Source organism: Hyaena hyaena, unplaced genomic scaffold, assembly GCF_003009895.1.
Source record: "Hyaena hyaena isolate Hyena2069 unplaced genomic scaffold, ASM300989v1 scaffold_232, whole genome shotgun sequence".
Lineage (NCBI taxonomy): Eukaryota > Metazoa > Chordata > Mammalia > Carnivora > Hyaenidae > Hyaena > Hyaena hyaena.
Window position 1 is genome coordinate 2,412,460 of NW_024080864.1, and position 15,811 is coordinate 2,428,270.

General features: G+C 34.7%; 1 protein-coding gene across 2 annotated transcripts in view; it reads right to left on the bottom strand.

The window, feature by feature from the left end:
* The window catches only part of ERCC8 (ERCC excision repair 8, CSA ubiquitin ligase complex subunit), a 53,286-nt gene that overhangs the window by 18,025 nt on the left and 19,450 nt on the right, over positions 1-15,811 (bottom strand). For both annotated transcript variants that reach the window (XM_039243829.1, XM_039243830.1), the window contains 5 exons: positions 8,232-8,313; positions 7,138-7,206; positions 5,918-5,984; positions 3,713-3,813; positions 2,030-2,154 (listed from right to left, as the gene is read on the bottom strand). In XM_039243829.1, the coding sequence (XP_039099760.1) occupies positions 2,030-2,154; positions 3,713-3,813; positions 5,918-5,984; positions 7,138-7,206; positions 8,232-8,313 (444 nt within the window). The remainder of the gene's footprint in view (positions 1-2,029; positions 2,155-3,712; positions 3,814-5,917; positions 5,985-7,137; positions 7,207-8,231; positions 8,314-15,811) is intronic.

Below are 15,811 nucleotides of genomic sequence, written 5' to 3' on the forward strand. Positions count from 1 at the left end.
AGGCCAACAAGTCTATATCCTCTGGTACCTATTTCTTCTGTTCCTCATCTCCTATTCTACTCCCCCTTGCTTCCTCTATTTCAGTACAAGAGCTTCTTAGATGTTCCCTGGGTATCCCAAGCATACTTATGCTTCACAGTCTTTGTATTTTTTTTCCTTCCCCAGCCTGGAATGCTCTCCATCCCAGTTATCTGATGGCTCACTCCTTCATTTCCTTCAGGCCAAATGTCATCATCTTCTGAGTGAGACAAACCCTGACTGCCCTATGTAAAACTACAACTCCAACCTCCCAATATTTTCTATGCTACTTTCCTCGCCTTGCTTTTCTACATAGCACTTGCTACACCTAAAGTATATTTTATCCATCCATCTATTTATTGAGGGATAGTTGCATGTTTCTCTTCCTCTCCTTAGATTTTAAGTTCCTTGAGGATAGGACTTTCCTCTGTTTTGTCTGCTGCTGTATAATACTGCCTGGTAAATAAGTGCTTAATATTTATTAAACAAATAAATTGAGAAAAGAAAGGTATGACCTGATTAGAAACATGGTACCAGTATAATGAATGGAAGATTTTAAGTCAAACTTTGAAATGCCTGAGTTTCTAGTCTGAGATATGATGGAGAAGCAGAAGCACTTCCTGAAGTACGTGAGAGATTAGCAATCTAGTAATCTAGTATAAGCAGTTTTGACCTTATTGTTAAATTATAATAATAACAGTGGTACTTAGAGTATCGGAAAGGGAATTAGCTAGAAAGGATTATTAAGGAAAGAAATTTGGGATGAGCACTGGGTGCTATATGGAAATCAACTTGATAATAAACTATAAAAGAAAAAAAAAAGAAAGAAATATGAAATGGGGCACTTGGTTGGCTCAGTTGGAAGAGCATGTGATTCTTGATCTTGGGGTCATGAGTTTGAGCCCCATGTTGGGTGTAAAGATTACTTAAATTAATAAATGACCTCAAAATTAAAAAAAAAAAGGGAGAAAGGAATATGATTAATATCAATACCTACCTTAAAGCATTAAATAAGTGTTTTAAGGGGTTTGGTAATTCATTGTTGAAGTAAGAGTGGAATCTAGAGTCAAGTTCAGTTGCTTTTCAGCTGTTTTAATTCACACTAGTTATGTATCCATTTATGTCTCATTTTCTTATGTGTAAAATGGAATTATAACAGTAATTCCTTTCATAATATTGATGTGATGATTAAGTAAAACTGTATATGCTTTAGCACATATATTAAATGTTAACTTTTTTTGTTTTCTAGGAGAGAGAGAGAGAGAGAGAGACAGAGAGACAGTGTGAACAGGGGAGGGTCAGAGAGAGAGGGAGATACAGACTCTGAAATAGGCTCCAGGCTCTGAGACGGCAGTCAGCACAGAGCCTGAGGTGGGGCTCGAACACACGAACCGCGAGATCATGACCTAAGTGAAAGTCAGACGCTTAACTGACTAAGCCACCCAGGCGCCCCTTAAATGTTAACTTTTATTAGTACTATATCTGACATATAAGCTCTTAATAAATATTGGCTATTACTATTACCACCAAATTACAAATTTATTAGCTTATTCTGAAAGTTAATAAACCACAGGTATACCTCGTTAAGACCCATAACATAAATTTAAAAGACTGTTAGAAATTAAATACCAATTAAGAATCTAGCATATTGAAAACATATTTATTCTAATATTAAAGTACTAAATGTTCTGGTACTATAACATTCATTTTAGACTCTGTTTACAGCTCATATATAGTATAAAATTTGACTATTTTACTTATAAGTTTAATTTATATCACTTGTTTTCAATCTTTTCTTCTCCAACACACCTGAGAGATATGGAATACTCCCATTATGCACAGTGGGAGTGTGATAGGGTGTTATTAGTTCACATAATGGAAAAATATAAAAAGAAAGCGGTGATTCAGAGATAAGAAAAGAGTTAAATCTACATAAGAACACTAAGTGTATGTCACAGATCTGTTTTCTAAATTTATATTCAAAAGGTTGGAGATACTTAAAACCTCTTACTAGTGTGTTTTCTCCATTGGAACTATTCCAGAGCCTCATTCGATTGTCCGTACCAACAGTAAGGAGGTGAAGCCCATCACTTGTAAAACATAAGCCATTAACTTTCCCATTATGAGCAGTGTTGGCTGCAATGAAAAATACAATTCAGTTCATCTGTTCTTGTATTCAGTACACAGTTAATGCTTGATGATACAGTTATATAAACATATTATTATAGGACAACTCTCTGAATTACTTAAAATATGCAAGTTGATTATATTTAAAATTATTCATCCTGTGTATTATTTGAGTAAAATAAGCTATATAAATTAAAACTACAAAAATAGAGAGAGGAAAATCAAAAAGAAAAAAATCTTGCCAAATATAATTTTTCTTAAGAGAGTAAGCTATGCTATCAAAATCAATTAAATGCATAGCCTGACATTAAAATTTTAAATTAAATACCTTTCATTTTCCTAAAAATACTAATTCTAATTTTAATCTAAAAATCATTCCATGGATTATTAAAAACCAATAATACTGGTATTTACTATTAAAAATACTTTTAAAAAATGTTTTATTTATTTTTGGAAGAGAGAGAGAGAGAAATAGAGAAAGAATGCAAGTGGGGAGGGACAGAGAGAGAGAGGGAGACATAGACTCCAAAGCAGGCTCCAGGCTATGAGCTGTCTGCACAGAGCCCGATATTGGGCTTTAACTCATGAGCCAAAAGATCATGACCTGAGCCGAAGTCGGACATTCAACTGACTGAGCCACCTAGGCACACCCTGATTTTTTAAATGTATGTTTTATTTGTGAGAGAGAGAGAGAGAGAGAAAGAGAGAACACAAGCAGTGGAGGGGCAGAGAGAGAGGGAGACACAGAATCTAAAACAGGTTCCAGGCTCTGAGCTGTCAGCCCAGAGCCCAGTGCAGGGCTCGAACACACGAATGATGAGATCATGAGCTAAGCCAAAGTTGGGATGCTTAACCAACTGAGCCACCCAGGTGCTCGTAAAAAAAAATAAAAAAAACCCCAAAAAAACAAAAAACAAAAAAACTTTAATAGGGAAAGAATAACTGTTCTAGTTTCAGTAAAAATTTGTATTGCTTTCAAAATGAGCAACTTTGAAAAACCATAATTCTCAATAGTGTCATTAATTTAATTAAAAAGATTATTAAAACAATCATCAAATTGTATATAGTTCATTCTAAGATTTTTCTGGTCTGGAACTGATTCTGAATCAGAATTTTATCCCATAAAGAAATTAAATTCTATTGTAAAAATGCAACTGAGGTACTTTGTCACCTGGATAGCAGCTGACACATTTAACACAACTTGCACATTTTATTCTCATACAATGGCCATAAAATGTTACTATTCTTTCAATTTACTGTAGCTTCCTAAATGCCACTGAATTTGTTGACCTCACTGGAGGAAAAAAAAGTAACAATTCAGAAAAGTTTCTGTGTTTGAAAATTTAGGAGCAGATGAAATGTCCTGCTCTTTGTATCTTGAAGATACAAATTATGTATCATAATTTAGTTATGTACATTTAGAAACTGATTTACCACAAATCGACTTTTGACTTTTTTCTAAATCATAAGATTTGTAATTTGTCAATAGACATTAATTAGTTTCAATTCATAATTTTCAATATAAAAATACTATCATTGGCATGTTTCTACAGTAATGTATTATTACCTGATTCCACACCTTGTGACTTTTTTCCATTATGCTGATCAAGAGTAAATAAACATCCTGATGCTCTTCTGACATCCCATAATTTTACTCTGCTGTCAGCACTAAGAAGAAAAAAATGTTACACTGACATATACAGGTAGGACAGTGACTGTACTCTTCACCTCGCCTTTCCAGTATTATGGCGCACAGGTCTCAGTATATTGGTGCAAATATATTTGCACATTTAGGTTGCTGTATTTTGTCTTTGCATCTAATATTCAAAGTCAATAGTAGCAAAAAGCAGTGAAAACCATAGCAAAAAAAAAGGTAACATATTTTTAGATCACAAAGACCGAATTATGCTGGTTTTTATCAACACGTTTCTCCTCTAAAACTGGACAGCTTTGGAGTCCGTTCCTTGGCAATTTTGTCACTACATCCTTTCTATTGTTCATTATTCAAATGTTTTCTAGACAATCAAGTAGGTAACTAATTTTACTTTTAAGAATTCATTTGGCATGAATTTGGTGTTTTCTTTTTTATGAAAAAATTAAGGTGGATAATGACAATATATTTATGTTTGTATTCCAATACTCAAATCTATCTCTGCCACATATTCAGGAACTAAATTTAATGTCTCTTAGAAATCAGACACTTATATTTATTTTATCTCAAGCAAGTGGTAAGAAGACAGGCAAAATACCATCATCACACATCAATTTCAGCTTCTTTTAAAGATCTGTATTTCTATTAAGTTTATTTATTTATTTATTTTGAAAGAGAGAGAGAGAGACAGAGAGTGCACCAGCAGGAGATGGTAGAGAGAGAGGGAGGGAGAGAGAGAAAGAATCCCATCAAGGCTCTGCACTGTCAGTGTGGAGCCCGATAATGGGACCTGAATTCACAAACTGAGAAATCAGGACCTGAACCAAGACCAAGAATCAGACACTGAACCAAGTGAGCCCCCCAGGTGCCCCATCAATTTCAGCTTCTAAACTACTCCTAAGGAAAATATAAATCAGTTTAACTGATGCTCTCATGTTCTTAAAAGAGACCTCAACAACATTCTAACCCATTGGGTTTATCCAGACCCCTTTAAATAGAAAAAAAGCAATACAATGCATTTTATAGGGACACTTGAGTGGCTCAGTCAGTTAGGTGTCCGACTCTTGATTGCAGCTCAGGTCATGACTTCATGGATCAAGCCCCACATCGGGCTCTGAGCTGACAGGATGGAGTCTGCTTGGAATTCTCTTTCTCTTTTTCTCTCTCAGAATAAATAAATAAACATAAAAAAATCCCAATACATTTTTAAAGCCTATTTCTAACTTATAAATCTTTTTTTACATAGAAACAGGGCTTATCTCTTCCTTGATTCTTTTCATAGATCACCATCAAACCTAGCTAATTAGAATAGTAAGCAAAAAGCTAGCATTTCCCATTCTCAAAATGGTTTTCTTTCTTTTTAGCTGGAGAACGTCTGCAATGGGATGAGGGTGAGAATTTAACTATTTTCTGAAGTAGATGAAATTTGGACATATCTGGTTCCTACCACTGATTATCAGGTCCATTCTCATCCTGATTCAAATTCCTGGTGTACTCTGAGAATTGAAAGCCTTTTTCTTAGCTTCCCTATGAGCTGAGGAAAACCAAATTAGGCATAAACAACAGAAATCAGCCCTTGGATGGACCCACAGCCAGCACCTAGCTCCCCACCTTCACACCTCATTAGCCAGCCTACTTAACAGCTACATTCTAGACTTGTTCTACTTCAGAAAGCATAGAAATCAGTATCATATTATGCAAACTATTAACAGTCTCTGGGGACTAAACTGCTTGGCACAGGGTAGGCAGTCATTAAATATTATCAAAATTAATAAATGTTGAATCAGATTCTAAGTAATTCTGTATTAAAGGAAATGAATATAAATGCTACTATTCAAAAATTAATAGTCATACTATTGTAGAAAAAATGACACAACACAGTTGTTTTACAGGTAGTACTAGTACATTTGCACTGCTACAGAGATTCTCTTATTTTCTCTTTTAAAAGGTAAGCACCTTCAAGTTAGTGATGTAAAGGAAGATTTCTTATGGGGATATGACATAAAAATTCAACTATTTTAAGGACCTAATTAACAACTAAATATTCATCATATATAAATAGTGTTTTCAAAATCTTATCATTATTTTTTTAACTTCAAAACCAAATAACTTGCATGTTACCTTGCAGTTGCCAAGACATATTCACAACGTGGTGACCAGGAAACCGCCAATATTTCTTGTCTGTGACCTGTAAACACAATCGTATGAAAAGTCTTGTAAAACTTGAAAAATAAAAAGCTACAGTGTAATTAAATATGTCTGATTTTGAAGAAAGTAAAGATTACTATTAAAATTATGTTGATATGATTATTACTTTTTCACATTTATAATAATCTATGTTTAAATATTAATATGAAGTCTGTGGGGGCATTTCTCATACATGGTCTTATTATAAAAGGCCTGGTTTTGATTTGGAAAGGTGAGAGCAAGACAGTATTTCTTTTTTAATACAGCTGATTAGAAAGTAAATGTATCAATAAATGATAGATCTCAAGCTCATTTACTTATATTTACAACAAAAAACTACTGCAACAAACCATACAAGATAAACATTCTAGAGAATAAAAATGCTTTCTAACTTTTCAGAAACTTGTAATAGGAAAAGTTTTTCAAATTCATGATTGTGAAAAGCATTTGTGTAAAAAGTTTTTTATAGAAAGTACAGGTGATAAGTTCATAGGATAACTTAAGCATTTTAATTCACTTTTGCCTAAATGGACTATTCAAACTAGATATCTGCATCTACCTTACATTATTGAAGATTCATTATAAATGTAAAGCAAATGCTATCCATCTCACCAAGTTCTCTTGATATATTATGTTTCCAGAGATGCATAAAAATATGTATTTCTGAGTTATATACCATCTTTTCATTGTTTAGTCTAATACTGATAAAAGTAGGAAAAATATTTAAATTAATATATCTTAACCAAAATATTATTTCACTGCCTTTTTCTAAAATAATTGCAGTGAGGGGAAAAAAGGTAACTAAATATTAGGAATGTTTAGTTAACCAGAACAATATTAGAAAATGTTCTTAAGAAAAATATACCAATATAAGTTTCAAATAGAATTTTCTTTTTACATGTAGAAATAAGGTTTTCAGCTAGTCTTTCCATATCCTTTGAGCTTACCCTATGGCCATTGTTTATATAAATGTCTCCTCAATAGTTCAGTTTTATAAGAATAATGCACAGAAGGATCTTTATTTCCTTGTTGACTTTTAACAACTAGCACAAAATACATCAGTCATGTCAGTGACAAAGAATACATTGTTAGTAATGTTTCTTTTTATTGAATGGTTTACTCAAAGTAGTTGTTGTTTCAAATAAAAAAAATACCCTGTAAAATGTGGGAACAGGATCCAGACTTTAAGTCACATAGTTGTACTTTGGGCCCTCTAGTACCAACTGTAAAAACAAAAACAAAAATGGTTTAAGATAATTTTATTATAAATCATCACCAAAAGGAAATAAGAAACTACTGTTACGAATCATGACATTTTCACTGCATCCATGTAGAAATCTAAAAAAAGTATGCTAAAAATATACTTCATTTTAATGCTTATAATTAGAAAATTTAATTGCCGTTATACCTTAGTACTAAAAGAACCCTATTGTTGTGTTATTTTTCAACACTTAATTTTGAAGTAATTATAGATTCATAAGAAGTGGCAAAGACAGTACAGAAAGAGCCTGTGTACCCATCACCCATGTTGTTCTAATGGTTGTTACATGAGGTAACTATACTACAATATTAAAACCAGGAAATTTGTATTTCTACAATGTGTATGCATAATCCTAGGCTATTTTATTATATCAGATAATTTTTAATACCTTAACTTTTCCATACTAATGATATGTTTCCAATCAGAAACTCTGGACACAGACTGAGTGGACCTCAAAGACAAGTTAGTGTCCAACTCTTCTTCACAGACGAGACAGCTAACTGGCATCTCGAGGTAATGTTCATGTGGTGCCACACAAATAATAGAATCATAGGGGGCTGGTATCTGATACCAGGAAAACATTTTTTCTTCCTCACACATGAGAATTCTTGTTGCATGTGCTTTCATAAAAATGGATGTTTAATTTGAACAACAGTCTTGAGTAAAGGAAATAATTTCCATTTTTACACTGTGTTGAACTGAAAAAGTTGCCAAATTTTGTTCATGTAAAATCTTTGAAACTTTAGTGGGTGAAAAGTAACTCCTTAGAAAACAGAAATGTGCTTTCTTAATCTTTGAATCCTAGCCACTAGCACAGTGCCCAACTTACACAATAACTGTAAAACTGAATGTAAATAATCACATATACTTAACTTTTTTTTTTAAAGAATTGTGATATTCGTCTGGGTTAAAATGTCAAATCAGAACTAGGTATTAGAAGGGAGCAAGTTTCAATACATCAAAAAGCAAAAATGTACAGGTACAAACCTGCTACCAAACAGTGCTTGGTGGCGACTGGAGACATATGATGACTATAAACTGTTTCTTCAAAATTAAATATATCTGCAGTCTGATAATCAAAAGACATTTAAAATGTGTAAGTTCTAATTATAACCACAAAAGCAGTTGACTTTCTATTTACTTATCCCTAGACTGTCAGCAATTTTTAAATGACTGTTAGCAACTTATCTGACTTAAACATAGGAACATGATACCCTCAAAAACCTGTTCATTTAAAATCCTCTGGTTTTATAACACTCTTGTCCCTTTAGTGAGAAAAATAGTTTTTCTCTAGTAAATTCCAGATGTTAAGAAAAGACAGCCACTGGCTCCACCATATTCTTGTCCACTCAATTCTGGGGAACTTCACCATGTACACAGGTGTTCTAGCCAGGGCTCTGCCTGCCAACCTCACACCTCAGACACCCTCATCACCTAGATTTGCTCTTCCTTTGAAATCATACATTTCACATATGTTACTTATGACCACAATCTTCCATCATTTTCAGCTTTGTTTTTTCCAACTATTTCTAAGACATCCAAATAAAACCCAGAACTCCTTAAAGTTCCTCTCCCACCCATCCCCACCCCTTCTTCAACTTGGATTCTAAGGTTCAATACTTCAACTGCCAATATCTTCAACTTCTACACTGGATGACTCCGAATGTTTGCTTTTTCTGAACCTGTATCCAGGATGATCTACACCAGAGGTCAGCAAACTTCTTCTGTAATGGGCAGACTGTAAATATTTTAGGCTTTAAGAACTACTACTCATTTCTGTCATTTCCAACTACTCATTTCTGTCACTGTAGTGTCAAAACAGCCACAGACAACAAATAAGCCTATGTGTTCTCCAATAACACTTTATTTTACAAAAAGAGGCCATGAGTCCAGATCTGGCCTATGGGCTGCTTAGTAAGCTGACCTATGCTCTACCCAAGAGAAGAGAATCTTTTTGTAGGGCAAACTAGCATCACTATAAAAGATCATTCACCTCAACTGGGCTTTCAGTATTGACTGCCAGTCCTATTATATTTCACTACTATTCTTTGCAATATTCACAGCTCTTTCAAACTTCTCCATTCTCCACAAACATGGCCACTTGGTCAGTCGTAACTGGCAATCTGACCTTTCATTACCAAGAGAAAACAGGAAATCATTCAATGAGAATTCTCTTAGTATCTTATCAACAAACCTATAAACACATTTGCTTCCATTTAACCTTCTTTCTTCATTCCTATTATGGAAAAGCCATCCTCCTAATATTTAAAGTTACTATCCCTACCTATGTTCAGATCCCCCTTAGCACTGTCAGAAATCTCACTCTAGGGGCTCCTGGGTGGCTCATTCAGTTAGGCGTCCGACTTCAGCTCAGGTCATGATCTCACAGTTTGTGGGTTCGAGCCCTGCGTCGGGCTCTGTGCTGACAGCTAGCTCAGAGCCTGGAGCCTGCTTCAGATTCTATATCTCCCTCTCTCTCTGACCCTCCTCTGCTCATGCTGTCTCTCTCAGAAATAAATTAAAAAAAAAAAAAAAAAAGAAATCTCACTCTATACATTATCTCTTCTATCTCCAAGATATCTATAAACTCTCCTTTCTGACTGGCTCAGTCTCATCAGAATTTAAAAATGTTCATGATTCTTTTTTTAAATGTATAAAATGTCTAAATGTTTACTTTTGGGAAAGAAATGAGACAAAGGAGGGAGAGATGGAGCAGGAGAGGGGCAAAGAGAGAGGGTCACAGAGGATCCAAAATGGGCTCCATGCCAACAGCAGATAGCCCAATGCAGGGCTCGAACTCACAAACTAATAGATCATGACCTGAGCCAAAGTACGACGCTCAACCAACTGAGCCACCCAGATGCCCACATGATTCTTCTTCAGAGTAAGAGAGCAAAACAAAAACCTTTCATTCTATATTCCTCCTAGTTAATCTTCTTCAAATCCACATTTTGGCCATCAGTGATTTCTTATCTCCCACATATCTCTCAACTCCGTGCAATCTATTTTTATCTCCACTACTCCAATTCACACTACTCTTCCAATATCACTGATACCTACTGTCATCAAGCATAGCCTTCATCTTACCTAACCTGTCAGTAACATGCAAAACAGCTGAATACTCCATGTTCCTTAAAACAATCTCTTCCACTGGCTTCCAGGATATCATACAGTCCTGATTTTCCTCTCACATTCTCTCTGGCTACTCCTCTTCATTGTCTTTTGCAGGCTTTGTTTTGTTCCTTTTCCCATCTTATTAATCTTGGTCTTCCTCAGGGTTTTGTTCTACATATTCTTCTCTTCAACTGCCACTTATTTGGTAGTGACACAAGTCTATATTTTCAGTGTGGACTACTTTCCTAAGTAGCATGTATGTATAGCGTAATCCCTGGATTATCTTCATTTGGATTTCCTGTGAATCCTTCAAATTTAACAAATCTAAAATTGAACTCAACACCCCCCAACCTTTATCTGAGTAAATAACAATATAATCTCCCCAAGTGCTCTAGTTAGTGAACCTGATGATCATTCTTTTTTAAATAACAGCTCTATTGAGCTATAATTGACATACCATACAATTCAATCATTCAAAGGGTGTACTTCAGCAGTCTTTAGTACATTGAAAGAGTTATGCAACCATCACCAAAATCAATTTTAGAGTATTTTTATCACCTGAAAAAGAAAACCCATTCCCATCAGCAAGCACTCCCCATTTCTCCCTACCATCTGCCCTAGAAAACCACTAATCTACTTTCTGTCTCTCAAGATTAGCCTATTTCCTGACATTTCAAAGAGATGGAATTATATAATACGTGGTCTTCTGCAGTCTTTCATTTAATGTAATGTTCTCTTTTTTCTTACTTTTTTCATTTCTTTTAGTATAAATGCTTTCTTTTTTCTTTCTCTTTTCATTTAGCATGATGTTGTTACGGTTCATCCACACTATAGCATATATCAGTACTTCACTTCTTTTTATTGCTGAATAATATTCCATTTTATGGCTCCCACTCATCAGTTGATGTACATTTTATTTGTTTTCACTTTTTGGTTATTTTGAATACAAATTCACTGTTCATGGGTTCAAGCCTTGCATTGGGCTCTGTGCTCACAGCTCAGAGCCTGGAGCCTGCTTCAGATTCTGTGTCTCCCTCTCTCTCTACCCCTTCCCCACTTGTGGTCTGTTTGTCTCAAAAATAAGTAAATAAATATTGATTTTTTTAAATGAATGAGATTCTTGAATATATTCAACAGTATTTATTCAATTGTTACATGTTAGAACTGCAGTTTCAGTTGGCAAGCTAAATAAACACTGTGCCCTATTCCAAGGAGCTTCAGTTCAGCAAGAAAAACAAAGCGTTAAGCAAGAATGAACAGTAAAGTACAAAAGGGACTATAATAATGTAAGTGTACAGTGTTTTAGTAGGGCCACCTAACCTGTGGAGAATTCAGGGAAGTCTTTCCAGAGCCATCTGGCTTTTCATGGAGATGAAAGGTGAGTAGAAACTGGCCAAGTCCATAGAAGGAGGATGAGATTTCTAGTCGAGGGAACAGCATGAAGAAACTCTTTGGGGCACAGTAAACATGATATTTTATAAACTAAAATTTTGATGCTCAGTATGACTAGAGTGCCAAAGGACACGTTATCTCTGGCCAGAGATAAAGCCAGAAAGGTAGGCAGTGTCTGTATCATGAAGGGCTAAGGGACCTTATAAATATTATTAAGTAGGCTGAATATTTTCCCAGGAAAAAGTAAGCTTTTAAAGAGCCTAAGCAATGGCAAAAAATGAAAACATCCAATTGGCATTTTAGATATGCTGCCAATAGGTTAGAAGGTGGCAAGAGGAGGGTCAAAGAGACCAGGTAGGAGGTTGCAGTAATCCAGGCAGGAGTCAGTAGATCCTGGCTTGACTAGAGTAATGGCAATAGGATAAATAGAGATGAGAGGTTATTTACAGAGAATTGACAGAAACTGCAAGTTGATTAGCTATCAGGAGTAGTGAAAAATCAAGAATGGCCTTCAGGGAAATGCAAATCAAAACCACAATGAAATAACCATTTCAAAGTCTTAGAATTGATGAAATCAAAAAGAGACAAGTGCTGCTGAAATCAAAAATAACAAGTGATGAGTAGGATGTGGATAAACTGAAACCCTCATAAATTACTGTTGGGAATGTAAAATGGTAATGCTGTTGTGGAAAGTTTCTCAAGGGTTAAACATAGATTTAGCATATAAGCCATCAATTCCACTCTCTGGAAAACTTAAGTGCACATAAAACTTGCACATTATGAACAGTTGTTTGTAGTGACACCCCAGAATTTTATTCATTTTTAAAGAACATGGCCTGGATACTGACATCTGTATTTTCTGATTTATGTTCCATTATGCAAAATTCTAAGAAAATAAGAATGAGAAAAAGCTGTTCTCTATCCTAAAGTCTGTTATAGAGAAGACTCTAGAGAAGATATCCCTTTAAGCCATATTATATGCTCAAGCTAGAAAACACACTTATGGAAAATTCAGATGAAATAAAGCTATGATAGGTATGTAATTAGTGACAGGAATAGAGGATGTGGAAAAGGACAGTCATGACTTCCTTATTTTTCTTTGTACCTAACAAGAATTTATTTCTGATTGAATACTGTCAAAATTCTTGTCAATAAAATGCTTTGTTTAGTTCAGATACAATTATGAATTCATGAAATATTATTTTGAGTTGGCAAAAACATTTACATCCTAAAGTCAATGCTAATGAAAGAAAATGCAAATGCATGGCTTATTAATTTTAAAGCCATACTGTTAACTGAAGTGTAACAAACATACAGAAAAGTATACAGATCCTAAGTATACAGTTCAATGAATTTTCAGAAAGTAACCACCACCTGCATTATAAGGTAGAATATTATGAACATTACATTACTAACACCCCTAGAGGTCTCTCTAGACTCCCTTTCAACCCTGAACAAGAAAGACAACCACCATACAAACCTCTATCACTCTAGATTAGTTTTGTCTATTTTTGAATATGATATATATATATATACATTAGGCACTCTTCTGTGTCTGGTTATTTTGTCCAATGTTTTGTAAAATTCAAACACATACAAGTGAGTGTTCCCTTGTCAACGCTGGACAGTTTTCCAATGTAAAATTGGCCAGATTTCACTGGACTATTAAAGGATATTTGGGTTATTTCCAGTTTTTGGTTATCATAAACTGTGCTGCTATGCACATTCTTGTAAATGTCCCTTGGTGAACATATGCATGAATTTATATACTCAAAAGTATATCTTCTGGGTAACAAGATCCACATATTTGGCTTCAGATGATAACAAATATGTGTACCAATTGTAATCTTATCAGCAACAGATATACTTGTTATTGTTATCAGACCCTTTAACTTTAGCCATTCTGGAGGGTATAAAGAGGTATCTCATTGTGGATTTAGTTAAAATACCCAGGTGCTCAACTAATAAAGACAAATGCATTTATTTATTGGCTATTTAGATATCCTCTTGTTTGAAGTGTCTATTCTAATGTTTTACCTAGTTTTTTAATTGGGCTTTTAGTCTTTTTTTTTGCAGATTTAAAAAATATAATTTGTATATGTCTTTTTTAAGATATATGCATGTGTCAGATATATATCTCCTCCTACTCCATGGTTTATTTTTTTACTCTTAATGTTTTTTGATCAGTAGAGCTTCCTAATCTTAATGTAGTTGAATTTATCAATTTATCTCCTTTTGGTTTAAACTTTCTGTGTTTTTATCTATCTTGAGTCATGAAGATATTTTCCTATAAGGTTTATTATTATTATTATTTTTACACCCATCATCTATCTGAAATTGGTAGATTTCTTTTCTCTGTGGTGTGGTGTAAGGGTCAAGATTAATTTTTTTATAGATACCTACCTGATCCAGCACAATTTACGGAAAAGGCCATCATGTTCCCAATGCACACAGTGTTACCTGTGTCATAAAACAAATAACTGCTTTCTTAGATACGGGCTTCTTTTGGGATGGAGACTTGGCCTTTTTGGCTGGGGGTGGCGTGATGATGGCTTCCAACTTCCATTTGGATCCTCGTTTCTTTGCTAGCAACTCCGGGTGGATGTTTGGTAACATGCCCCCACTGGCTATGGTGACTCCTTTTAGCAGCTGATTTAGCTCTTCATCTATGACATCAAGTCAAATACATGGGTGTGTTTCTTGATTATCCTGTTCCACTGTTTGTTTTTGTTTTTCACTTGTACTGATCTCATACCAACTTAATTAGTGTAATTAATTTATGGTTAAGTCTTAGCTAGTCACCTCCGTAAAAGAATCTGTGAATATTTTGATTAGAAGTACAATGACTCTATAGATCATTATGGGTAAAACTGGTATCTTTACAATACTGAGCCTTCTAATTCTTTTTTTTAATGTTTATTATTTTTGAAAGAGGGAGAGTAAGCAAGCAGGGGAGGAGCAGAGAAAGAGGGAGAGAAAGAATCCTAAACAGGCTCCAAGCTGTCAGCACAGACCTTGAAGCAGGCTCGAACTTATAAACCACAAGATCATGACCTGAGCTGAAACGAAGAGTTGGACACTTCACCGAATAAGCTATACTGGTGCCTCTGAGGCTTCGAATTCTTGAATATGGCATATCCCATCATTTATTTAAATCTTAATTTCTGTCACTAATATTCTCCTGTGTTCTATTTGGTGCTAAGTGATCTTGAACACTTTTCAATTTTTTACTAGGTATATGATGATTTTTGATGCAATGGTCATTGATAATACTTTTGAAATTTCCTAATTCTTTGTGCCTAAAATACAACTGAGCTTATATCCAGCAGCTTTGCTAAATTTACTCATATTAATAATTGGCTAGAGATTCTTTTGGATTTTCTATGCTCATAGTCATGCCATCTGTGAATGACAGTTTAAATTTTTTTTATTTCTTTCCTTTGCCTTATTGCACTGCCCAGGACTTCCAGTATAATGTTGAATGCAGGGGATAACAGAGATAACTCAAAGGGAAAGCTTTCAATAACTTACTAACAAATATGTTTGCTATAGGTGTGTTTTTTAAAGTAGATACCCTTTACTAATTTAAGAAATTTGTACATTAAGAATTTTTAAAGAATCAAGTGTACTGACTTTTATTATAAAGTATGATTTTTTTCCCCCAACAAACTAAGTATAGAGGCAAGGTACCTCAACATAATAAAGAATACACACACACACACACGACCGCAAGCTAACATTATGCTCAGCAATGAAAAACTGCATTTCCCTCTAAGATCAGGAACAAGACAAGGATGCCCAATCTCACTACTTTTATTCAACATAGCATTAGAAGTCCTAGTCAGGGTGATGAAACAAGAAAACTAAGCACAGAGAAGTGCCTGGGTGGCTCATTTGGTTGAGCACCCAATCTTGATTTCAGCTCAGGTCATGATCTCTCAGTTTGTGGGATCAAGCGCCACACTGGGCGCTGCACTGACAGCAGAGAGTCTGCCTGGGATTCTCTCTCTCCCTCTCTTTCTTTCTGCCTTTCCTCCTCTTGCACATGTGCACACACGCAC